Consider the following 26,094-nt stretch of genomic DNA (forward strand, 5'->3'; position numbering starts at 1 on the left):
AAAGACAAAACATTCAATTAAAAAAATTAAATGTTTAATTAGAAAATTACATCTTAAAGACAATAAAACTTCAAATAGGAATTAAACAAAAAATACAATGAAGCACTTAAAAAGAAAATTAAACATTAAAAGGTGGTAAAACATTTAAAAAGAAAAACCTTAAAGATTTAATCGAAAAATTAAATATTGGGAAAGAAAAAAAAATTCAAACAAGCCGATAAAACATTTGAAAAAACAATTAAACATTAAAAAGACAAAACATTTCGAAATCAAATCAGACATTAGAAAAGAATGAAAGGTGAGAAAAGAGCAAAACTAAACGTTTAAGAAGAATCAAACTAAAGACAAAACATCTGAAAAGACACCAGTTAGACTTTAGAAGATCAAATTAAACAAGAGACAATAAAACGATCAAAAAGAGCAAAAACAGATAAAGGTCTTAATGTGTTTTCTAGTCTGAAATGAAAACATCAAGTTGTTTCATCAAACGTTTCCTCTTTATATGTTCTTGGTTTGATTGTAGACAGATTTACTAAGTGCTCATTTCAGAAAACTGCTTTCCAGATAAAGTCTACTAGTAGTTGAAGGCATTGATCAAACTAATGTTACCTTCTGATCTCCACAAACTTTACTGTTCAGTGAAGAGAATCAAAGTTTGTTCAGGAATTCTAAAAAACCCACAGGTGAAGGTCTGAGAAGAACTCAGATGGATGGTCTAAATGTGAAATCAAGACTCATGGTCACAAGTTTTAAGGCTTCTGTTAACCATAAAGTTCAAACTAACAGAGAAGTACTGAGAAACTTTTAAAATTTCAGTCCTCAGACTGTCGAAAGGTTCAAACTAACAGAGAACTACTCAAGAACTTCTAGGTTTTCAGCCCTCAGGCTGTCTCAAAGCTCAAACTCACAGAGAACTACTCAAGAACTTTTAAGATTTCAGTCCTCAGACTGTGGAAAGGTTCAAACTAACAGAGAACTAGTCAGGAACTTAGAAGATATCAGTCCTTGGACTGTCTGAAAGTTCAATCTAACAGAGAACTACTGTGGGACTTAGAAAATTTCAGCCCTCAGACTGTGTGAAAGCTCAGGTCCTGAGGACTCGGGAGGTGTGGAGGCTTTGGAAAGTCTTGGAACTGAGGGTTCAACCCTCCAGCACAAAGGCTGAAGTCCAACCTCCTGAGAAAAACGGTCGAGTCGAGACTCGAGCAAAAAAAAAAACTCGAAAACGACGAAAAATAGATGATAAATGCGCAAAAAAAAGAAGATTTAGTATCTGAGCAAATAGCTCAGGAGGATAAGAAGAAGACTACCAAGCGGAAGGTCGCAGGTTCAAGACCCACCACTGGCCTTTTTCTTTGTTTGTCTTTGTCAGGATTTTGAGAAAATTTAAGAAGTGTCTGGTCTTGAACCAGCGACCTGCAGCTCCATAGGCAAATCCTTAACTCACTGAGCTACAGATCAGATAAAAAGAAATAATTTCGTCGTCCCTTTGACATCGTAGTTTCTGAAGTGACCACATGGGTGGAGCCAAGGCGGAGTCTGGGTGGAGTCAGGGCGGAGAGTAGGCGGGGAGGTGGGTGGCGGCCTCCCCCCTCTACTCCCCCACCTCCCACCACCACCCACCACACCTTCCCCCGCCTGACGAGTTCTTCGAGTCTCCACGAGTTCTTCGAGTCTCCACAGGTTTTCCCGAGTTTCTGGAGTTTCCACCAGGTCTGAGGCAGAACAAGTTGTCATGAAGAGGTGTTGAAGTCGGCCAGGATGGACTGACTTTTTACAGCGACTAGAAGGAAGACCACTGGACGAGCAGGTCTTTAACCACCATCCATAAAATCCATGGAGTCGGTTCCAGAGAATGAAGGGAGGTCAACTTTTATCAACCTCCATCCAGATGTTCAACTTGATATCTTTACTTTGACATTTTTAGCACCACAAACCTTTAGTATCACACTTTATTATCCTTTATTAGGATTTTAAAAGAATCCACCAGCAGATTTAGTTTTTGTTGACAAACTTTATTCTTGTCATCGTGGGACTGCAGTATTTAAAACTGTTCCTTCGATTTGACCTCATGTTTATTAGTGTTAGTGGAGACTTATTTTAGTTGTCGATTAGTCTCTTAAAAACCAAATAATAAATTGGATTAGTCAAGAGGTTTAAATTTCTTACTTCGTCATATTTTAAATATGACAAAAAAAATATAAAAATAAAGCGTCTTGAGACAATTTGACCTGTAATTGGCGTTATATAAATAAAATTGAATAAAAATTGTATGTATCTTGTAATGTTGGAGTAATTCAGCCATATATGTTGGAAAACACATTTTCTTTGTACATTAATCAGTTGATTGCTTTCTGCAGTAATTCATTTCTTGTTTTGGTTTATAAAATGTCAAACCCAAATATATTCAGTTTACCGTCATAAAAACCAAAAAGATTTACATTCATGATGCAGGAATCAGGCGGTTTTTCACTTTTTTATCTTAGTTTAGTCAGAAAGATAGTTGATAATGTGTGAACTTTTGCAGCTTGTGAGCCGGAAAAGGTTTTAATCTTTGGGGCAGAATGTCAAAAAACATTTAGAAACCAACATCAACAAAACACACAACAAAGATTTGAACATCATTAAAGGGAAATCCAACTTTTGCATGACAATGTCTAATTAAAGGACATTTATTTCCAACGTAAATGTGTGATATTCATCCTCTGGAGCTTTCTCTTCACATCGTCTTCCACCTGGACTGGTTTGGTCGGGATCATGTGCAACAAACATTTGAAAAACTGCACTTTAACATCGATGAATGACACTGAAGTTTAATCTCTACAAAAATGAGACTGAGTCTGGATGTGCTGCTCTGTCATTAACTCCTAAGTTTAGGGAAAGTTCAAACAAAAGAGGACAGTTCAGATAAGACTTGAGAATGAGCTTATTTTGACCAAACATCTCAGACTTTCTGAGCTTCAGCACCTCTAGCAAGATATTTTAACAACAAGCAACTCAAGAGATCCAGAAGTTGGAGAGAGTTAGCTTTAGCTGAGCCAAAGTACATGTGGGACGCTAACCTAGCAAACATTTCAGACTTTTCTCTGTGAATTCTGAGAAATAATTTCCTATTTAATGACAGAGCTACACATCTTAACTCAGTCTCATTAAAACAGACTCTAATTCAGTGTCACCCATCCATATTAAAGTGCAGTTACCCAAAATGTTTGTTGCATGAGCTCCAACAAAACCTGTCCAGGTAGAAGGCCACTTTGACAAACAGGAAGTGGAAGATTCCAAGCAGATTTATAGAAGGGGGAACCGGACTGTACTAAGTGTGGTCGAGTATAGAGGGGTGTTTTGTGGGTTTCTAAGGCTGATAATGATTATTAGTGAGACATTTGGAGTCGATATTCATTCGCAGTAAATGAAAGTATTTAAAATCTTGGAGTTAAACTTACAAGAACACAAACTCTAACAGAAAACTTTGTTGATACGTTTTTGTTTTGTTTACAGATGTTAAGTTAACCCTTAAACATCCTCACCAAGAAAAAGGCAATGAAAAAATTATTTTTTTAAATTTCTTATCTCTTTGGGGCACTAAAAACAACAATCAATGGTTTTTTTATGAAGAGACCCAGCGATTTTTAAAATATTGACCTCTTTCAAATGGTTGAGAAAAATTATTTTACCCTTTTAAATCTTTTTTTTTAACATTTCAAATGACACATTTGTGTTCAGCAACTCCTTAGGCACCATAATATGTCAAAAGTATTGCTTTACCTTTGAAAATCACAGCAAACAGAGGCCTCATGTGAGGAGTGATTTTGCTCATGCTAACTTCCTGTGAGCAGACCAACGTGCTCTGCACTCTATGTACCTTAGAGTGGTACATAATGATGGGTAGAGATGGCTGAAACAGGTGGACTTAAGTAAAACATATTTTTCAAAAAGATTTAGTGTTGAAAAATGACATTTTTCGACATAGTATACTATGGCATTTTTTTTGCGCCAAAATTCATGATGCTTTTTTTTTCAAAGAAAACCTTTCTGGAGTGTTTTTCACAGCCTACTTTACATTATTTCATCAAATGGCATGTTTACACAACATGTTGAAAAATGACATTTTTCGACATAGTATACTATGGCATTTTTTTTGCGCCAAAATTCATGATGTTTTTTTTTTTCAAAGAAAACCTTTCTGGAGTGTTTTTCACGGCCTACTTTACATTATTTCATCATATGGCACGTTTTTACAACATGTTGAAAAATTGCATTTTTTTTTCGACATAGTATACTATGGCGTTTTTTTGCGCCAAAATTCATGATGATTTTTTTTTTCCAAAGAAAACCTTTCTGGAGTGTTTTTCATGGCCTACTTTACATTATTTCATGATATGGCACGTTTTTACAACATGTTGAAAAATCGCATTTTTTTTCCGACATAGTATACTATGGCGTTTTTTTTGCGCCAAAATTCATGATGATTGTTTTTTCAAAGAAAACCTTTCTGGAGTGTTTTTCACAGCCTACTTTACATTATTTCATGATATGGCACGTTTTTAATACATGTTGAAAAGTGACATTTTTCGACATAGTATACTATGGCGTTTTTTTTGCGCCAAAATTCATGATGATTTTTTTTTCAAAGAAAACCTTTCTGGAGTGTTTTTCACGGCCTCCTTTACATTATTTCATCAAATGGCATGTTTACACAACATGTTGAAAAATGACATTTTTCGACATAGTATACTATGGCATTTTTTTGCGCCAAAATTCATGATGATTTTTTATTTTTTTTTAAAAGAAAACCTTTCTGGAGTGGTTTTCACGGCCTACTTTACATTATTTCATCATATGGCACGTTTTTACAACATGTTGAAAAATCGCATTTTTTTTCCGACAGTATACTATGGCACTTTTTTTGCGCCAAAAATCATGATGACTTTTTTTTCAAAGAAAACCTTTCTGGAGTGTTTTTCACGGCCTCCTTTACATTATTTCATCATATGGCACGTTTTTACAACATGTTGAAAAATCGCATTTTTTTTCCGACATAGTATACTACGGCGTTTTTTTGCGCCAAAATTCATGATGATTGTTTTTTCAAAGAAAACCTTTCTGGAGTGTTTTTCAAGGCCTCCTTTACATTATTTCATAAAATGGCATGTTTACACAACATGCTGAAAAATGACATTTTTCGACATAGTATACTATGGCGTTTTTTTGCGCCAAAATTCATGATGATTTTTTTTTTCAACGAAAACCTTTCTGGAGTGTTTTTCACGGCCTCCTTTACATTATTTCATCATATGGCACATTTTTCCAACATGTTGAAAAATGACATTTTTCGACATAGTATACTATGGCGTTTTTTTTTGCGCCAAAATTCATGATGATTTTTTTTTCAAAGAAAACCTTTCTGGAGTGTTTTTCACGGCCTCCTTTACATTATTTCATCAAATGGCATGTTTACACAACATGTTGAAAAATGACATTTTTCGACATAGTATACTATGGCGGTTTTTTGCGCCAAAATTCATGATGATTTTTTTTTTTTCAAAGAAAACCTTTCTGGAGTGTTTTCCATGGCCTATTTTACATTATTTCATGATATGGTACATTTTTCCAACATGTTGAAAAATGACATTTTTCGACATAGTATACTATGGCGTTTTTTTTGCGCCAAAATTCATGATGATTTTTTTTCAAAGAAAACCTTTCTGGGGGTTTTTTCACAGCCTACTTTATATTATTTCATGATATGGCACATTTTTACAACATGTTGAAAAATGACATTTTTCGACATAGTATACTATGGCTTTTTTTTGCGACAAAATTTATGATGATTTTTTTTTTCAAAGAAAACCTTTCTGGAGTGTTTTTCACAGCCTACTTTACATTATTTCATGATATGGCACGTTTTTAATACATGTTGAAAAGTGACATTTTTCGACATAGTATACTATGGCGTTTTTTTTGCGCCAAAATTCATGATGATTTTTTTTTCAAAGAAAACCTTTCTGGAGTGTTTTTCACGGCCTCCTTTACATTATTTCATCAAATGGCATGTTTACACAACATGTTGAAAAATGACATTTTTCGACATAGTATACTATGGCATTTTTTTGCGCCAAAATTCATGATGATTTTTTATTTTTTTTTTAAAGAAAACCTTTCTGGAGTGGTTTTCACGGCCTACTTTACATTATTTCATCATATGGCACGTTTTTACAACATGTTGAAAAATCGCATTTTTTTTCCGACAGTATACTATGGCACTTTTTTTGCGCCAAAAATCATGATGACTTTTTTTTCAAAGAAAACCTTTCTGGAGTGTTTTTCACGGCCTCCTTTACATTATTTCATCATATGGCACGTTTTTACAACATGTTGAAAAATCGCATTTTTTTTCCGACATAGTATACTACGGCGTTTTTTTGCGCCAAAATTCATGATGATTGTTTTTTCAAAGAAAACCTTTCTGGAGTGTTTTTCAAGGCCTCCTTTACATTATTTCATAAAATGGCATGTTTACACAACATGCTGAAAAATGACATTTTTCGACATAGTATACTATGGCGTTTTTTTGCGCCAAAATTCATGATGATTTTTTTTTTCAACGAAAACCTTTCTGGAGTGTTTTTCACGGCCTCCTTTACATTATGTCATCATATGGCACATTTTTCCAACATGTTGAAAAATGACATTTTTCGACATAGTATACTATGGCGTTTTTTTTTGCGCCAAAATTCATGATGATTTTTTTTTCAAAGAAAACCTTTCTGGAGTGTTTTTCACGGCCTCCTTTACATTATTTCATCAAATGGCATGTTTACACAACATGTTGAAAAATGACATTTTTCGACATAGTATACTATGGCGGTTTTTTGCGCCAAAATTCATGATGATTTTTTTTTTTTCAAAGAAAACCTTTCTGGAGTGTTTTCCATGGCCTATTTTACATTATTTCATGATATGGTACATTTTTCCAACATGTTGAAAAATGACATTTTTCGACATAGTATACTATGGCGTTTTTTTTGCGCCAAAATTCATGATGATTTTTTTTCAAAGAAAACCTTTCTGGGGGTTTTTTCACAGCCTACTTTATATTATTTCATGATATGGCACATTTTTACAACATGTTGAAAAATGACATTTTTCGACATAGTATACTATGGCTTTTTTTTGCGACAAAATTTATGATGATTTTTTTTTTCAAAGAAAACCTTTCTGGAGTGTTTTTCACGGCCTCCTTTACATTATTTCATGATATGGTACATTTTTCCATCATGTTGAAAAATGACATTTTTCGACATAGTATACTATGGCGTTTTTTTTGCGACAAAATTCATGATGATTTTTTTTTCAAAGAAAACCTTTCTGGAGTGTTTTTCACGGCCTCCTTTACATTATTTCATCATATGGCACGTTTTTACAACATGTTGAAAAATTGCATTTTTTTTTCGACATAGTATACTATGGCGTTTTTTTTGCGCCAAAATTCATGATGATTTTTTTTTCAAAGAAAACCTTTCTGGAGTGTTTTTCACAGCCTACTTTACATTATTTCATGATATGGCACATTTTTACAACATGTTGAAAAATGACATTTTTCGACAGTATACTATGGCGTTTTTTTTGCGACAAAATTCATGATTTTTTTTTTCAAAGAAAACCTTTCTGGAGTGTTTTTCACGGCCTCCTTTACATTATTTCATCATATGGCACATTTTTACATGTTGAAAAATCGCATTTTTTTCCCGACATAGTATACTATGGCATTTTTTTGCGCCAAACTTCATGATGATTATTTTTTTAAAGAAAACCTTTCTGGAGTGTTTTTCAAGGCCTCCTTTACATTATTTCATCAAATGGCATGTTTACACAACATGTTGAAAAATGACATTTTTCGACATAGTATACTATGGCGTTTTTTTTTTGCGCCAAAATTCATGACTATTTTTTTTTCAAAGAAAACCTTTCTGGAGTGTTTTTCACGGCCTACTTTACAATATTTCATGATATGGCACGTTTTTACAACATGTTGAAAAGTGACATTTTTCGACATGGTATGCTATGGCGTTTTTTTTGCGACAAAATTCATGCTGATTTTTTTTTTCAAAGAAAACCTTTCTGGAGTGTTTTTCACGGCCTCCTTTACATTATTTCATCATATGGCACGTTTTTACAACATGTTGAAAAATTGCATTTTTTTTCCGACAGTATACTATGGCGTTTTTTTTGCGCCAAAATTCATGATGTTTGTTTTTTCAAAGAAAACCTTTCTGGAGTGTTTTTCACGGCCTATTTTACATTATTTCATGATATGGTACATTTTTCCAACATGTTGAAAAATGACATTTTTCGACATAGTATACTATGGCGTTTTTTTTTTTGCGCCAAAATTCATGATGATTGTTTTTTCAAAGAAAACCTTTCTGGAGTGTTTTTCAAGGCCTCCTTTACATTATTTCATCATATGGCACGTTTTTACAACATGTTGAAAAATTGCATTTTTTATTCGAGTCAGCTGCATGCCTTCGTCCACCCGGCCTCCGTTGACTCGTCCCGCCTGCCGTCTTTGGAGCTGAAGCTGAATTGGAACAGACCAAAGTACAGTCCAATCATGATGCCAGCTGCCTCTCAAAAGGCTCCTTCATCTGGCAGGTGGCGTCACTTCTTCTGAGGGGAAGCTGAGCTGGCCCCACAGAACTTTGGAGATGTGTTCCAGTGGTTGGTGGATGTGTGGGGAGATAGAGAGGGACCTTTGAATTGTTCACAAAGGAAAACAGGGAACCCATTGGTAGTTTTACTTTAGGATGCTAATGCGGTGTGTTTTTGGGTTTTAAGAGGTGAACAGGAAGAGTTGTTTTTCGTATTGATTATCTTTTACTTTGTTCATGGTTAGAATGTCCATCAATGTCAACGTGAAGTTCACTTTTAGTTCTGTTTATTTCTTCTTATTTTACTAACATCCATTTGCTTTAAACCCCCTCACATGTTGTGCTGTTGTAAACTTACTCTTTCAAATAAATACTCCTCTAACCCTCTGGAAACCAGGGTTTGGACTGTTTTTCTGTTGCTCCTTCACCTACTTCAGACTGCCAGGACATAACGTTTTGTGGACTAAAGGCTATACTATGATGTTTTTAGAGCGACATGCTATACTATGATGTTTTTTGGACGACATGCTATACTATGACATTTTTAGAGCAAAGGCTATACTATGACGTTTTTAGAGCGACATGCTATACTATGATGTCTTTAGAGCAACATGCTATACTATGACGTTTTTTGAGCGACATGCTATACTATGACATTTTTTTGAGCGACTTGCTATACTATGATGTTCTTTGGATGACATGCTATACTAAGACATTTTTTGGACCAAAGGCTATACTATGACGTTTGTAGAGCGACATGCTATACTATGATGTTTTGAGAGCGATATGCTATACTATGACGTTTTTAGAGCGACATGCTATATTATGACGTTTTTAGAGCGACACGCTACACTATGACGTTTTTAGAGCGAAATGCTATACTGTGACGTTTTAAAAGCGACATGCTATACTATGATGTTCTTTGGATGACATGCTATACTATAACGTTTTTTGGACCAAAGGCTACACTATGACGTTTTTAGAGCGACATGCGATACTGTGACGTTTCAAGAGCGACACGCTATACTGTGACGTTTCAAGAGCGACATGCTATACTATGATGTTTTTAGAGCGACATGTTATACTATGACATTTTTAGAGTGACATGCTATACTATGACGTTTTCTGGGCGACATGCTATACTATGATGTTTTTTGGACGACATGCTCAACTATGACGTTTTTTCAGCCACATGCTTTTCAATGACATTTTTAGAGTGGCATGCTATATGATGACGTTTTTAGAGCAACATGCTATACTATGACGTTTTTAGAGTGACATGCTATACTATGACGTTTTTAGACTGACCCGCTATACTCTGACGTTTTTAGAGTGACATGCTATACTATGACGTTTCAAGAGCGATATGCTATACGATGACGTTTTTTGGACGACATGATATACTATGACGTTTTTTGGGCAACATGCTGTACTATGACGTTTTAAGAGCGACATGCTATACTATGACGTTTTTAGAGCAACATGCTATACTATGACGTTTTTAGAGCGACATGCTATACTATGACGTTTTTTGAGCGACATGCTGTACTATGACGTTTTTAGAGCGACATGTTATACTATGATGTTTTAAGAGCGACATGCTATACTATGGTGTTCTTTGGACGACATGCTAAACTGTGACGCTTTTCAGCCACATGCTATACCATGACGTTTTTTGGACGACATGCTGTACTATGACGTTTTAGGAGCGACATGCTATACTATGACATTTTTAAGAGCGACATGCTATACCATGATGTTTTTTGGACGACATGCTCAACTATGACGTTTTCTGAGCCACATGCTATACAATGACGTTTTTAGAGTGACATGCTATACTATGACGTTTTTTGGGCGACATGCTATACTATGACGTTTTTAGAGCGACATGCTTTTCTATGACTTTTCAAGAGCGACATGCTATACTATGACATTTTTAGACCAACAGGGCTATACGATGATTTTTTTGGACGACATGCTACTATGAAGTTTTTTGGGCGACATGCTATACTATGACGTTTTAAGAGCAACTTGCCATACTATGACGTTTTTAGAGCGACATGCTATAGTATGACGTTTCAAGAGCGACATGCGAAACGATGATGCTTTTTGGACGACATGCTATACTATGACGTTTTTTGGGCGACATGCTGTACTATGACGTTTTTTTGGACGACATGCTATACTATGACGTTTTTTGGGCGACATGCTATACTATGACGTTTTTTTGGACGACATGCTATACTATGACGTTTCAAGAGCGACATGCTATACTATGACATTTTAGGAGCGACATGCTATACTATGACATTTTCAAGAGCGACATGCTATACGATGACATTTTTTCGACGACATGATATACTATGACGTTTTTTGAGCCACGTTTTTCAATGACATTTTTAGAGTGGCATGCTATACGATGACGTTTTTAGAGCAACATGCTATACTATGACGTTTTTAGAGCGACATGCTATACTATGACATTTTTAGACTGACCTGCTATACTCTGACGTTTCTAGAGTGACATGCTATACTATGACGTTTCAAGAGCGATATGCTATACCATGACGTTTTTTGGGCGACATGCTGTACTATGACGTTTTTAGAGCGACATGCTATACTATGACGTTTTTAGAGCAACATGCTATACTATGACGTTTCAAGAGCGACATGCTATACTATGATGTTTTTAGAGCGACATGCTATACTGTGACGTTTCAAGAGCGACATGCTATACGATGACATTTTTTCGACGACATGCTATGCTCTGACGTCTTTTGGGTGACATGCTATACTATGACGTTGTTAGAGCGACATGCTATACTATGATGTTTTTAGAGCGACATGCTATACTGTGACGTTTCAAGAGCGACATGCTATACGATGACATTTTTTCGACGACATGCTGTGCTCTGACGTCTTTTGGGTGACATGCTATACTATGACGTTTTTAGAGCGACATACTATATTATGACATTTTTAGAGTGACCTGCTATACTATGACATTTTTAGAGCGACATGCTATACTATGACGTTTCAAGAGCGATATGCTATATGATGACGTTTTTTGGACGACATGATATACTATCACGTTTTTTGGGCAACATGCTGTACTATGACGTTTTAAGAGCGACATACTATACTATGACGTTTTCAGAGCAACATGCTATACTATGACGTTTTTTGGGCGACATGCTATACTGTGACGTTTTTAGAGCGACATGCTAAACTATGATGTTTGTTGGACCAAAGGCTATACTATGACATTTTTAGAGTGACATGCTATTCTATGACGTTTTTAGACCAAAGGCTATACTCTGACGTTTTTTTAACGACATGCTATACTGTGACAATTTTAAAGAGACATTCTATACTATGGTGTTTTTTGGGTGACATGCTTATACTATGACGTTTTCAGAGCGACATGCTATACTATGACGTTTGTTGGGCGACACTCTATACTATTGGCTTTTTAAATTGACATATTACTATGGCGTTTTTTTTGTTTTAGTTTTTTTTGTTTTTTAGCAACATATAAGAATTTGAACAGTTTTAAAAATTACTATACTTTTACTTGTGCAATGAAATATTATTCTATGGCATTTTTTAGACTCTTTTTTTCTTGAAAAACATAGTATTTTGACAACATACTGCACTATGACATTTTTTGAACCACATATCATACATGACAATTTTAGGCAACTTCCTATCATTTTGCACTTTTTGAAACATAATAATCAGTTGGGTTTTTTGCCGACATGCTATACTATGAACTACAGGCCATACTATGTTATTCTTGAAAAGTATACTATACTTTGACATTTTCTGAACTACATTCTATACTATGGCATTATACACAGAGTGCTTTGGTTACATGTTGATTTATAATCTAGATTTTTTACTGTTTTGTTTTTTGACGGGATTACCACAGACCTGACCGTGAAAACCGTTGACACCCACCTGAGGGAGACGCTGCCTAAGATCTCAAGGCTGCTTGGTCATGGTCTTTCTGGTCCTGCTCCAGAACGCCTTCATCAACTACGTCTTCTTTTGAAGAGGCCCTCAGATGCTGCAATCTCTGACCTTCAGGAGGAATTGCTACTTTCACTCTGTAACGAGACGGCGGTTATTTTAAAGACCCAGCTCCTGGCGGCTTTGAGTGAAAGTTTAACACCCATCAAAACGGAACTACAGACAGTTAAATCTGAGCTGTCGGTCAGTATTTCAAACATCAAGTCTGACCCAGCTGCCCTAAAGCACGCTGTGGGTGAAACGGAAACTTCACTCTCCACATCACCGACGACATCGTCACACTCCAAAGCAGAGCACCTGTCTGCTGAACTTTTAAAAGTGGACTATAAAGGTGAAGAATGTGAACAGCAGCAGATTGTGAGCAGAGGAACAGATGTGATCAGAAAGAAGTCACTTTCTTTTTTCTTTTCTTTCTGGTTGACTTGATGCTGTCAGATGCAGATGTTGGAGCTGATTCTGATCTTTCAGGATAAAAAGCTGCTTTTCCTTCACAGACTTTTCAGGAAATTATTCTCTCAGGTTTTCTCTGCTATTTATATTTTTATTATCTGTGATTATTTCATTATTTCTTTATTGTAAAAATAAAGATTGAGGCATAAAGACTCATTTAGTTATTTTAATCCTGAAATCTTTGAAGTAGCAGAACTAAACTTCCATTTTCCTTCTTGTACTTCTGATACTAGAACTAAACATATCTTCAACATGGATCATCTGCTTTTAATGAATCAGCAGCAACATCGCAACAACAAATGAGACAATTTTCAACAAATTAATGAAACTGGCGTCATTTAAAACTATCAGTCTGTTTTAGTGTCAAATTAAAGCTGATTACTGACAACTAGAACATTAACGTTACTGTTTTAATCACATTTAAGTTCCCTGAACGTTACATTAATGTCAACCAGCCACAGTTTTATGAACTTAATGAACCACATTACAGGAACACAACACACTTCAGCTGTTTACATGAAACTCAACACATTAGCTTGATGCTACGTTAGCTACGACTGAGCAGCTAGCTCGGTTAGCATCGCTAACATTAAAGCTAATATTTACTATGCTAACTTTCTTCTCTGGTCAACACACACTGAAACAAACTCCACCAACATCTGGAGTACATGGCACACATTATATCTGACACTAAAGCTGCATATAAAGCGCATTAAAAGCGGCACCGATATGAAAATAAACATTTACTTACCCAACTATCAGAGTCCTTTCAGTGTCTGCTGGTAGAATCAGCCGAAGGTAGAAAACTGGTTAAAACAAGCCAACGGGCAGGAAAACTGTCTGTGGAAAATGTTCTACTAAACCAACAGTTATTATATCAGAATTAATCCAAACGAGGAGAGCAGAGTCTCTGCTGCCACCTCCATAGGACCTGTCAATCATTCCAGACCGGACTGTCAATCAAGTAGTCCCGCCCCCTGGCTTCGCAAAACTTTAACGCTCTATAAAAAAATCAATTCAATCGGTGGCATGATGAGTCAGACTGTGGTCTGTAATTTTATCTCTGGATTACATCGTTTCCTCTCACCGTTCATAAAAATATGTGTTTTTTATTTCGCCAGCACATTTCTTTTTACTGTCTGCAGATGTTATTTACATGGATATAGACTTTATTAAGTAGTGATGCCGACGTTTTTCGGCAGGTCTTCTTTATCTAGTATCTTTATTTGACACACAGTCAGGTGTGGTCAGGACGAATCTACGACGAAACATCTGGAGACGGAATCTATCACCAGTTCACCTGATTAAACTGGAATCGCCAGAGTTCTTCACATTTTAATACTTACAAAATACTCACTTGGAATATTAAAGCGATTTTGTTCACACTGGGATCATGAGCTCTCAGTGTGATGCATCTACTCCCTCTAAATAAGACAAACATGTCTTCGTTGTTTTCAGAGTACGCGGTGCGGAGTTTGGGACAGAGAAATGACGTCAAGTCGCCACGAGTTATGACTTTGATTTCCGGTTCTGCCGGCAGCTTCCAAATGGGAAAACGCTTTTTCTTTTGTTTAAAGCTTAAAATTTGTAAAAACGCAGCGTTTTTTTCTTTCTCTACTTTTTGTTTTTCGAATTTAATTTTTAAACGAAAAACAAAAAAACAGAGCGATTATTTGTTTTTTTTCTCATTTTATTTTGAAAGGGAAAAACGAATGCGCGAACCATACACGGATTGTACACGGATCCTTCCAGACATACTTGATTGCTTTCAGGATGTTTGTTACATAATTTAAAGAATATTGTTAAAAAAAATTCAACTCAGTTCAACTCGGTTTTATTTATATAGCACAGATTCACAACATATGTCATCTCACATCACTTAACATAGAATGGTACAGACCTTAGGAATTATTTTACGAAAGTAAAAACATAAAGTGCCAGGTGGTCCCCATTCACGTTAAGGAGGTTGCAATTCAGTAACATACCATCATACCATACAAGAAAACTGCAATACACACCAGAAGTGGGTGCACTGCTTTGAAAGTCAGTAAAATATCAAATGATCCCTGATTGTGTCAATTATCAACAATCAAAACCAAATACTTTACAAAGAATATATTATATTAATATGTATATTATATAACAAAATTCAAGTTCCAAAGTAGAAACTGAATGCAACAAAAGTGAATGTACCTGTGATCACTGAAACATAAAGGAGTACACCTGTAATTTCCTGTCAGCAGCATGACAAGAAATCAACCTGGTTTGGTTCTAATTACTTGTGTACACCAGAGCTTTCTCACTTTTGAACTTTCAGGCCATGCTCTGTATGTCTGCACCATGGCCTTACATGAAAAAGATTCACCAGAGGAATTTAAAAATCTGATTGTGAGACATCACAAAATTGGAAAATGATACAATCAGATCAGTGAGCAACTAATAATCAGTGGGAACCAAGTTGGAGCAGTAAGCAGAAGGTATAGAATAAGCCATAGTACCACTAATCAGAGCTGCAGTGGCCGTTCTCCTGAAATGATGTTGCATAGAGTGTGCTGTTTTCATAATTTAGGTCAGAAAAACACATGGGCAAGTCCTTCAGATTCGACACAGGGCTTATCGGTGGAAACCAGAGTTTCTTTATTAGCTCAGCTGGAGCAAAAGACAGTAAATAACATCAGCTTCGACAGAAAATGTCCACAAAAAAACTTTCTTTGGTCTTCAGCATGAAACTACAAAATGAAACTTTGCTGAAGACCATTAAAAGAAGCTTGATAAATATTGGGAGGACATTCTTTGGTCAAAATGAGACCAAGATAATCTTGTTTGGTTTTGGTGAGGTCCAGCATGTTTGGTGTGAAACTGCTCAGGTCTACCACGCTGAATGCATAGTCCTGATGGTGAAGTACAGAGGTGGGAGTGTGATGATAGTCCTGTGAGTGTGAAAGGTGTTGACGACATTTATAGATGCACCGTGAATGTCTGTGGATGCACCCAAAAATACTGTCTGGCAAGATTCCCAGTCTGCAGAAGCTTGGCAGAAGAGGAATATTCCAGCAAGATAATGGTTCAAAGCACACTGCTAAAATCACAAAGGAATTTGTAAAGAATGGAGAAGTCAAAACAATGTAATGAATCCAATAGAACACCTCTGGAGTATTTTACTAAGAAATGTTGAGCAACACAACCCCTCCAGACCAGCTGAAAAAACAGTCTGTGAAGAAAGGCAGAACATCTCTCCATAAATTTGGTATCCTTCATGCCAAGGATTGAGGCTGTCATCAAAAATACAAGAGGACAAGTAGGACCCCTCCTATGGGGTCTACATTTTTAGTATGGTCAATCTATACTGTAAGTAATTAGTTTTAATTAGTAATTTGACATAAGAGTAAATATCCTATCTAGCTTAGACATAAAGCAATTACTGTATGGTGATACAATTTAGAATTTAACATTTTACTGATATTGCACATGGGTGTAATCACTTCTGCTGTATACTGTATTAGCAGGTCTATTCTATTGGAAGTTACAAATGGCAGCTGTTTCACTTAAAAGACAAATCCACTCAGAATGGTTCAGAGGCAAATCTCAATTCAGCCTGAGTGATTAGTCACTGTCAAATGACTCAGAGTAACTTGCCACGTATTAGTCAGTGCTCCATCAAGAATACAACTGACACATTTAATATAGCCTTTTATTCCAAATATGGCACATTTATTTATTTTACCAAGCATTTTCAGTAACAGTTTAATGACTGTGGCTATAACTAGGTGGTTAAAAACCTTTAATAATGGCGTCTTCACAATTGGCTCCATGCATTAGAGGCATATACGTCTGGCATATGGTATCAATTCACACATTGTTTGGTGCAGCCATTTTGAATAAGTACACAGTGATAAGTAAAGTGACCAGTAAGTAGACACATAAAATGCAGAGTTGCACAACCAGCAGTAAACATGGAATGGCACTGCATTGGCGTCTCCAAACAAACTGCTCTTAATATCAGGCCACTATAAAGAAAGTTGGAGATTCAGATACGCATTTTTAGCCTTGTAGTGACTGTAGAAAGCATTCCTGACAGATTTGCATTTACAATAATAGTGCATTTCTGTTGCGAAAAAACAGAGTACAAATTATTAAACCATGCTCTGCTGTGCTTTGGGTGAACCATAACTCATATATCTACATCATTTTTTACCAAAATTCCTGAACTGTCAAACACTTTCGTTTTAGTGAGCACAAATCTCCAGTCTGTGGACCTGGGGCAGGTTTCAAAAAGACGATATATATGACCAAGGAATAGCAGTAAACCGTAAGATTTTACAGGTTTGCAAAGCTGCCTCATTCTTGATGAACAGAAAGTCTCTGCAACGACAAGGTGCACCTACCTCGAGCTTTACCCAAGCAGACCTGTTATGTGGCTATGTGTGTCTACAGTGGTGACTGAAGTAGGTTTTCCTGTGTCTGTTAACAGGTGACAGAATTGTCAAAAGGTGTGGCTGTTGTGAAGAAAGCTTGGGCTTAAGATGGTGAAATTTTCTGTTTACATGTCCAACACACAATTTTAGAATGAAAACAGAAGTGCAAAAACGAAGACTGGCCTATCTCCACCCAACCCTCTTGCATATGGTCTTTTTGAAACCAGCCCTGGCCACAAAGCAATCCTGCTTTCACATTAGGTTTTTAATTAATTCCACAGTGTTAACCATCTCATTGCTGGCCTGCCTTCTCTTACTAATTTGACTTGAGGGCATGAAGCAGATCAAAAGTAAATGCCATCAATTCAAAAACAGCACCAACTTTACGTACTACATCATAGAGGCTTCATATTTGTCCAGAGCATTCAGTAACATTTATTTTTGATCCTCAGCTATGGGTACCATTCTGTGTGCAGGTTTGTGAATTTTTTTTTAGTTGGTAATACTATCAAGTCAGTTTTACAAGTATTTTAGAACAGTGAACAATTCCATCACATTGCATTAACACTCAAAACAAACCTGCGCACAGACGGGACCTGCTGAGTAGCACAGGAAGTTTTGGAAGGATGGATGAAATGTTTTGAATTGTGTAGATAAAGAAGGTGGTTCCGTAAAACAAGCAGAAGAGCTGTCACCAGGACTCAGGAGTACATGGTCAACTGAAGCCACTGAAAAGACACAGGCACAGAAAGGATTTTACAATAACAATGAAATGGAATTATCAAGTAAATCAAATGCTTTATAAATCTGAATTCTAGACTGACTACTTTACCTCCTGAACATTGACTTTGATAGTCCCATTGTTATCCTTATCCAGGGTTTTGAAGGCACCTGAATCAGAAAAGATGTTAAACCTAATAAACAATCGCTCTTATCATACTAAAAGACTGTCAAAACAATTTTTGAAAAATAGTCACTTTATGACTGGGCTTTAAAACTTACGGCACATGGCATCCAGCCTGACAAGGCAGCCGATGTAGTTGTCAAAATCCATGTTCCCATTTTCATCGCTGTATCTACGAATAATCATTTGAAACAGCTGGTCGTTGAGAGGGAAGCCTAAAGGAGGGATGGACAGATGAAACCCGCTGTTACTCTCTATTTCTCTATTATTATTTAACAGCATTTACACATAGGTACATGATCATGCTGTAGGCTTAGGCCTCAGCTACAAATATATTCAGACAACTGGCATGATAATTAATGTACACAGACCACAACATGATAATAAAATTAAGTCAGCAGAAGCTAAGTCACAATATTGTTTGTTGATTTCCAAAAAGTTGCATATTAAAAATACGAACTGTAACATGACAGTTAATCAATAGTCCTTTACTGCATTTATAGATACTGCTTTACCTGTGGCTGTTCTTACAGGAATAGGTTAAGTTTTGCCTTGCACTTGTGAATAGCTGTGCAAACATTTAAAACAACAATGTTAGAGATTTTAAAAAGTCCTCACCAGCAGCTCTGAAAGCGTTTGGCAGCTCATCTGCACCAATGACTCCCGAGCCATCTGTGTCATGGCTCTTGTACACTCCCTAAACAGCAACAATACAAATATTTAAAGCATATATGCCATCTGACAGATTCCTGGAAAGCTGATACACATGTTATTAAGAGCAAACATCTGTGCTCACAAAACAAATAGGCAGCAAATTACCTCAATCGCGAGGAATTCCTTAAATTAATAATAATACTAATTAACAGTATTCATACTTTTACTATCCAGTAATTTAACCAAAGTTACATTCAGAAGCGAAGGGGAGTTTTTCTTGTAGAAGTAGGTTTAATTAAACAAGTTGTTAAGATGTATTAGAAAATGAAACTATCTGTACCACGGTGCACCCAGTTTAATGGTGTGTGTCCTTCAGCAAACACAGCTCCCAGGTCACACTTGTGTCTATGTAAAAACATAGTAGTTAGGAAGACTTTGGCACACTGTACATTCAATAGGCCTGGCGAACAGCAGATGCTGTAAATACTTTCAGCTTCATTTCCGTCTGTGTTCAGTGTTGCTGCAGATAATTAACACTGGCCACAGGAATGTAACTACAACACAGAAACAGATGTGTAGGACATATGAAATGGGAAGGCTGTACTTGCCTGCCATTTTTTTATGTTGTTCCAGAGGTGCTTGAATTCATGGAAGCCGAGTTTTCCAGTGCTGTCACTCTGAAACCACATTAAGGTTAACAAACAAGCAGTTCTCTTATTTGACTCCAGCTTATCCGAACAGTTGTGTTACTAGTGAATACACTGTCTTTGCTCAAAGCATATTATTTGATGCGTTCATTAGTCAGAATTGAAAGCAGGAATGACACTACAAATGGCAAGATTAAAATACTCCCTTAGCCTTTGTTGTTTAAATATACTATCAATATTGATTATTAATAAAAACAAAGATTCTAATTGCAGCTTACAGCGCAGGGATATAAACCTTCTGTTTGCGCTTCCACAGTCTCAGATCTCTTCAGGTTTGTTCACACTTTTGTAACCAGGCTGTTTCAGGGCAGCATGCCTGAGAGATCTTATGTCTGCTCAGAGCCTAACCTTCACCCATTTCAAAGTCATTAACCCTTATCATCAAAATGGTCAAATTATGGCAACAATTAGTTTTAACATTTCATTTTATCTTGTCTGGGCTATCAGTCTAAGTTCCATACTGTCACCTGGATCACACAACACATACAGCTCACTAATGCCAGAAAAGATACATCCATGACTGCCACCATGCTCCTACAAGACTCAATGCTGAAACCATCTGTCTTCAAGTCTCCATCTGAAATACAAGACAAAAAGTAATTATTTGTGTATATTTTTAAAAGGTGGATTAAAATGTGCGAATGTTGTGAAATAATAAATCACAGCAGATTAAGGAAGACCACAAAGAACTACAATAAATGCACATGTGGGATGTGTAGGACATGAACTCTGAATGCGACAAATGCAAACATGTCTTACGCTTCGAAATGATTCTGTTTAGGATGTTCATCAGCTCAGCTGGGCTCACTTCCATGTCCTGTATGACATATAATCAATAATAACAAGTCTGAAGAAAGCTGCACAGACACACAGTTGTATTCACTGATAAAATGGATGATGGAGGAAAACTTTTCAAACAGTTAAACCAAGCTTCATACTCAGATGTTCTCAAATTAATAAAACTGGACGGATAGTGCAGTAATAAAAAAAATAGGACTATAGAATGGCATGGCACTCACGTCTCCAGCAAGTTGTTGGAAGACTCTGCGGAACTGTTTCTCCTCGTCGCTCTCATGCTGCTCTGCATATACAGCTGGCCTGCGTGGTGGAGGCTGCAGAGCAGAAGCACCCGAACACATTAACAACACTGTTCATTCAGAGTCAGCAGAACTGTGATGGGCAGATATAGCTCACACTTACAGGATCAGTAGGTAAAAACTGGCCTGGGTCGATGTTGCTACAAATGCAACATTGGAGATGAAAAGGAAAGGTTAAACCACAAAACCACGTGTCTTTTTTGGCTTATACTGGTACTTTTGTGGACATTCTCACCTGACAACATCTATGAGGCCACCCACAAATTTCTTGGCAAAAAACATCTTCTGTCAACTGGGAATGCAAAACACAAAGTGAAATTTGTTAAAGATTTACACCACCTTCACAAACGTCACCGTTCAAATTCTTGAAAACATGTCGACTTAAGTTTATAGCTGAAACTAATAACTGTTTCCATTTTTCCCCAAATAATCTACAATAAAGACATACATAAATTGAATGAAAACCTTTACAAACAGAAATTGGCTTTAACATCTTTCACGTCAATGCAACATTAACCGCTTTTTTGTTTGAATAATGAACTACAGCAGAACCAGTTTAGCTTGTTGTCAAGCAACGGCATGTCCTGAGATTCCCTACATGCACGGGTTAATTAGTGACACACCCATTAGCCCTTCTTAAAGTGTTTCCTGCTATGGAAAAAAACTGCACCACGATTGCCAAAAATGGATCTGACTGTAAGTGAATTACTGACATGTTCAAAGTTCACAAAGTCCTTTAGTGAGTAAAATGCCCCACCTCAACATTACGGCTAATATTAGTACGACACCGAGCTCTCACCCTACACGACATAGTACAGTATTAGCACTATGTCAAGTTAGCTTATGCGACTGGCCCACCCAACTACATCTGCCCAGCAATACTAAAACACAGTTTAAACCTCTTAGCAGTACAAACTGACGGCAGAAACCACAGCATGAAGAGCAGCTAATTAACTTTAGCATTAGCTAGCGCAACGTTAAGCTAACTGGGCTACATTGGTAAATATGTGTCAAATACATTCCAAGTCGAAACAACTGTATCTAAGAGCCGTGTAGCCCGACATTTGCTGACGGTAAACGCTGCACTGGTCTTGTAAAACTCAACGTTTAGGTCATATTTACCGTAAGGCTGAGGGGCTTCGGAAAGTTGACGACAGGATGTTCGGCCGAGCTTGCGTGAGTTCTACAACTCAGCTGGCAGAGGATCCGTCAACACGCCCGACGCTGCTCAGACCAACCGGAGGAGAGAGGTGGACCCCGGGAGGTTCGGGCCTCGCTTCAGGTTACAGTAAAGGCAGTTCGAGTTTCGATATAGTGCAATATAATTATTTTTTGTCTTTATACTACCTAATGTCTGGTTGCGCTGACAACGGTTAAAGCTGTACCTTCAAACTGTAACTGTCAACACACTGTGTTGTTACCATGTTTGTTTTGGACATGCGCAGTGTGATACCCCATAACAAGTCCGACTCAGTTTATAATGTGCAGTTACGTAGATTGTTTTTGAAAATTAGAACATCATTTGTCTTTCAGCATGTATAATCAGATACGTCTACGCTCATTTTGGTGAAAGTTCAATATTAGTCTTGCACTCGAAGAGGAAATTATTTTAACCGTCCAAAGAAGAAGTATCGCGTCAAGATGATTCCAGCCCGTTTTCCCGTCAGGCGTTAGGGTCCATTCTGAAATCAAAAATCCTTCATATTCAGCGCCGAAATTTTGAACAAAGAGGGTAAGTATTTGTATATTAATGTGTGGAAACAAAAGAGTACTGTTAACTCGATGGATGATGTTCATTTAATGCAATAACTTTATTCAGACATATGACTTAAGCATTCAGTTAGACAGTTCACCTTTAGGGTTGTACCTTATGTGGTAATTAATATTGTCCAGTCAAATGCAAATGTTGCAGCTACACTGCCACTCCTCCACCTCTAGCAATGCTACCCAGGTATTTGTTTACCAGAAATAAATAATCAAACTATCTGAATAAAAAAAATGTTATGTGTGCTTTTTTCTTTTCTTTTAGTAATTATTATTTTTTTTTTTTTGGAATGCTGGTGTGTGTAAAAGTCTTAGACCATTTCACTTTCAGAAGGCCTTCTGTGTGTTCCTGATATGTCTGTCAGCAGTTGGTGTGGAAAAAACACACTTTGATGAACAAATGAACTCCACTTCTTGTTAAATGCATGGAAAACACTTTGACAATGACAACTCAGGTTGTCAGAATGCATTAAGGGCAAACTTTGTGTGACAGAAGGCAGAACAATTAAAAAAAAATAAAAAATCTACAGACTTTCTTTCTTGTTTAGCCCAAGGAGAATACTGACAATTCAAACTGCCATGCTGCATTCCTCCTACTGTAATGTAGGTGTTTTAAAGGTGGGAGTGGAACCTTGTTTAACCTTAGAGGAGATTCCTCTGTCATTCTGAAAATCCCTGTCCTTCTTTACTCAATCAAGTGCAGTGAATCTGTGCATGGTGGAAAAGAAACTCACCAGGTCCAGTGCAGGTCCTCCCCTGATAGGCTGAAGGTAAACGAGACAACCACAGAGCTCTCTAGTGGCCAAATCATGTAACCGCACTGTTATATAAATACTGAAAAGATGGCCAGCACAATGAGATACCTTTGATGAAAAAACATAATTTGAATAAACACCACTCTGTGAATAAGTTGCTTCACATTTCCCATCAAATAAAGCATAGAAAACATTTCAGGTGTTGTGGGGAGAAAGGCTTTATGATTAAATTAAGATTGGTTGGTTGGGTAGACAGTAAAGTCAAAACAGTACAACAGCACAGTTTTTATTTTTTTAAATTCAACATACAGCATGAAAATCACATTTCATTGGTTTAGTTTGCTTTGGAATATCAGTGGTGCAAGCAGAACATTTTGAGCGACGCTTCTTTCTGATCATGTGGACAGTGTTTTCGGAGTGGGACTAAATGCAACGCTAATGTTGCTTTTCCACCAGTGAAGTTCTCGTTCTTGAATTTGCCTCATGTTGCCTACAGATCAGCCCACACACTGTGTCTCAATTCAGAGGCTGCATCCTTGGAAGACTGTCCCATTTCCAAGGCTCATATGCAGCTGAGAAATGCAGGCTTCTTTTCCCGTGTGTGAGAAACCATTGGCTTCTCTTGGCCCAAACTATCCCACGATTTCTTGCCAGCTGGTGACCACTGGAACTTTTCGAATTTATGGCTCCCCAAATAACGCAGTGGCCGAGAATTACACTTCTAAATGTATGTACTTGGTTTCAACTCAGTCAAATAATTAACAATAAATGATAACATTTTAAAACTATGCTCTTTTGATTGTCAAGGTTGCCAGGTGACAGTAACAGCACTTTGTGGTGTGAAAGTAAGGGCAGGAACAACTGCCGAAGCAAACAGGAAGTCCTCCATTGACCAGACAGTCTTATTAAACAATGCTTGGTCCAGCCTTCGTGGTCAACGTTTGCTGACTGTGTCCTTCAGAGAATGTGGGGCCCTGAATTGAGACCGCTACAGTTCCACTAATTTGCAAGAGAGCCTTTGCATCACCATAGCAACTGATTTATTTAATTTTATTTGTTCACATAAACTGTAGGTCGAGGAAAAAACAACCAAGATAGTGGCTGGTATTGTTTACCTGCAAACTATTAGCGTCTTATCATTATTGCTTCTCAGTGCTTCAGTTACATGAGTCAATTGTGGAAGTACATGCAAGACAAATGGCATGTTTTTTTATATCTACTTTTTTTCCAAAGTTTTTTACCTTTTTAATAAATAACACCCACCGACAACATTGTTACGAGTCTGACTTCGGGTCTACCTCACAGCTAGAAGGTCCTGGGTTCACTTCTTGGCCTGAAATCTTTCGTGGAAGTGTGGAGTTTCCATGTTCTCCCTGTGCATTTGGGGTTTTCTCAGGGTACTCCAGCTTCCTCCAACAGTCCAAAAACATGTTGAGGTTAACTGATGACTCTAAATTGTCCGTAGGTGTAAATGTGAGTGTGCTTGTTCGTCACTATGTGTAGCCCTACAGTTGACTGGCAGCCTGTCCAGGGTGTCCCCTGCCTTCACCCTAAGTCAGCTGGGATAGACTCCAGCACACCCACCACCCTACAGAGGTTTAAGTGTTGTATAGATAATGGATGGATGGATGATTCAATCCGTCTGTACAGATGATAGTGCAGCTGTGTGTTCTCCTGCCACACAGGGGTGAGCTGCTGTACAGTGTTATAGTGAAAGGTAGGAATGCTTTCTCTTTATGTTGGAGAACAAACTCTGCTGTCTCTGCAGTGTGTCTGCTGGAATGGATTGTCCATGATGTAAAACAGTATTTCACTGTATCAATATTATTTTTGGGCCTTCCACTGACTTAGAAAAACACTGTTGTTACCTCCATGATACAAATCAAGACAATATAGTGTGCTCTAGTAACCTTTACTGAATCATACAACAGAGCAATTACACTGAGTTTCATTTAGCCTTAGACCCCCATGAAGTTTCTTTATTGACCGTGGTTTGTCCCTGGACCCCAGTTTGAGAGCAACTACGTTTGACAGCTGAATCTCCACTGGAGTTACAGCAGAATTCCACATCGCTATTTTCTTGCCATAAATCGTACCACTTTACTTCGCAATATCTATAAATAAAAGATTTCTTTGGAGAGGAATATTTTATGGCAATTTCACAGAGGAACTGGAGCGCTGTTAAAAAGCTCTAACAATCCCTCTGAAGATTTGCCAACAGACTTTGGGCATGTTTAAATATGATAGCGCACCACATTGAATAATTAAACACAGCTTAATGAGAAGGGAGAGAAAATTGTGTTTTCATTTATTTTGACAAAATCCTATTCAATGATAATTGGATCATATAAGCAGTGATTAGCCCATACTTGAAATGGATTGTGCCAGGTTTTTTTTTTTTTTTTGTTCACTTGCCAGGACTGTGTCAAATATTATCAGGGAAAACTTGTCTTGTTCTGCAGGCGTTCACACCTACACCTGCCAAGTGAAATAGCTGCTGACCATGGAGCACAGCGTCACTGCAGCCTCACTGGGGACCTCTGTTGCATTTCATTTCTCATCTCTCTGTCCCATCATTTTCTGTCATCACTCTACTGTCGACTCACTGATAGCATTCTCACTTTATAGGTGGACAAATCAGTGGATGCAGTTGTAATTAGTTTGT

The 26,094-nt window shown here is 37.2% G+C and overlaps 1 protein-coding gene and 1 long non-coding RNA gene across 3 annotated transcripts; both read right to left on the reverse strand.

Annotated features, from left to right (window-relative positions):
- Positions 1-1,607: 1,607 nt before the first annotated feature.
- Positions 1,608-14,735, reverse strand: LOC129350474 (uncharacterized). Its single transcript, XR_008603885.1, has 3 exons — positions 13,885-14,735; positions 12,612-12,760; positions 1,608-8,753 (listed from the first exon to the last, which is right to left on the reverse strand). It is a non-coding gene; the product is annotated as an uncharacterized LOC129350474 (long non-coding RNA).
- Positions 14,736-16,810: 2,075 nt separating this feature from the next.
- capns1a (calpain, small subunit 1 a) lies at positions 16,811-22,313 on the reverse strand. 2 transcript variants are annotated; one of them, XM_055016938.1, is made up of 11 exons: positions 22,033-22,313; positions 21,146-21,202; positions 21,014-21,050; positions 20,833-20,925; positions 20,573-20,630; positions 20,326-20,390; positions 19,711-19,783; positions 19,071-19,145; positions 18,551-18,667; positions 18,381-18,439; positions 16,811-18,276 (listed from the first exon to the last, which is right to left on the reverse strand). In XM_055016938.1, the coding sequence occupies exons 2-11, from the start codon at positions 21,190-21,192 to the stop codon at positions 18,250-18,252; spliced, it is 651 nt and encodes a 216-aa protein (XP_054872913.1). In that variant the 5' UTR covers positions 21,193-21,202; positions 22,033-22,313; the 3' UTR covers positions 16,811-18,249. The 2 variants fall into 2 exon arrangements, with proteins under 2 accessions (XP_054872913.1, XP_023129142.1); XM_023273374.3 differs by having other exon boundaries at positions 19,071-19,149; positions 19,715-19,783; positions 22,033-22,309.
- Positions 22,314-26,094: the final 3,781 nt, after the last annotated feature.

Source organism: Amphiprion ocellaris, chromosome 14, assembly GCF_022539595.1.
Source record: "Amphiprion ocellaris isolate individual 3 ecotype Okinawa chromosome 14, ASM2253959v1, whole genome shotgun sequence".
In the NCBI taxonomy this organism is placed as follows: domain Eukaryota; kingdom Metazoa; phylum Chordata; class Actinopteri; family Pomacentridae; genus Amphiprion; species Amphiprion ocellaris.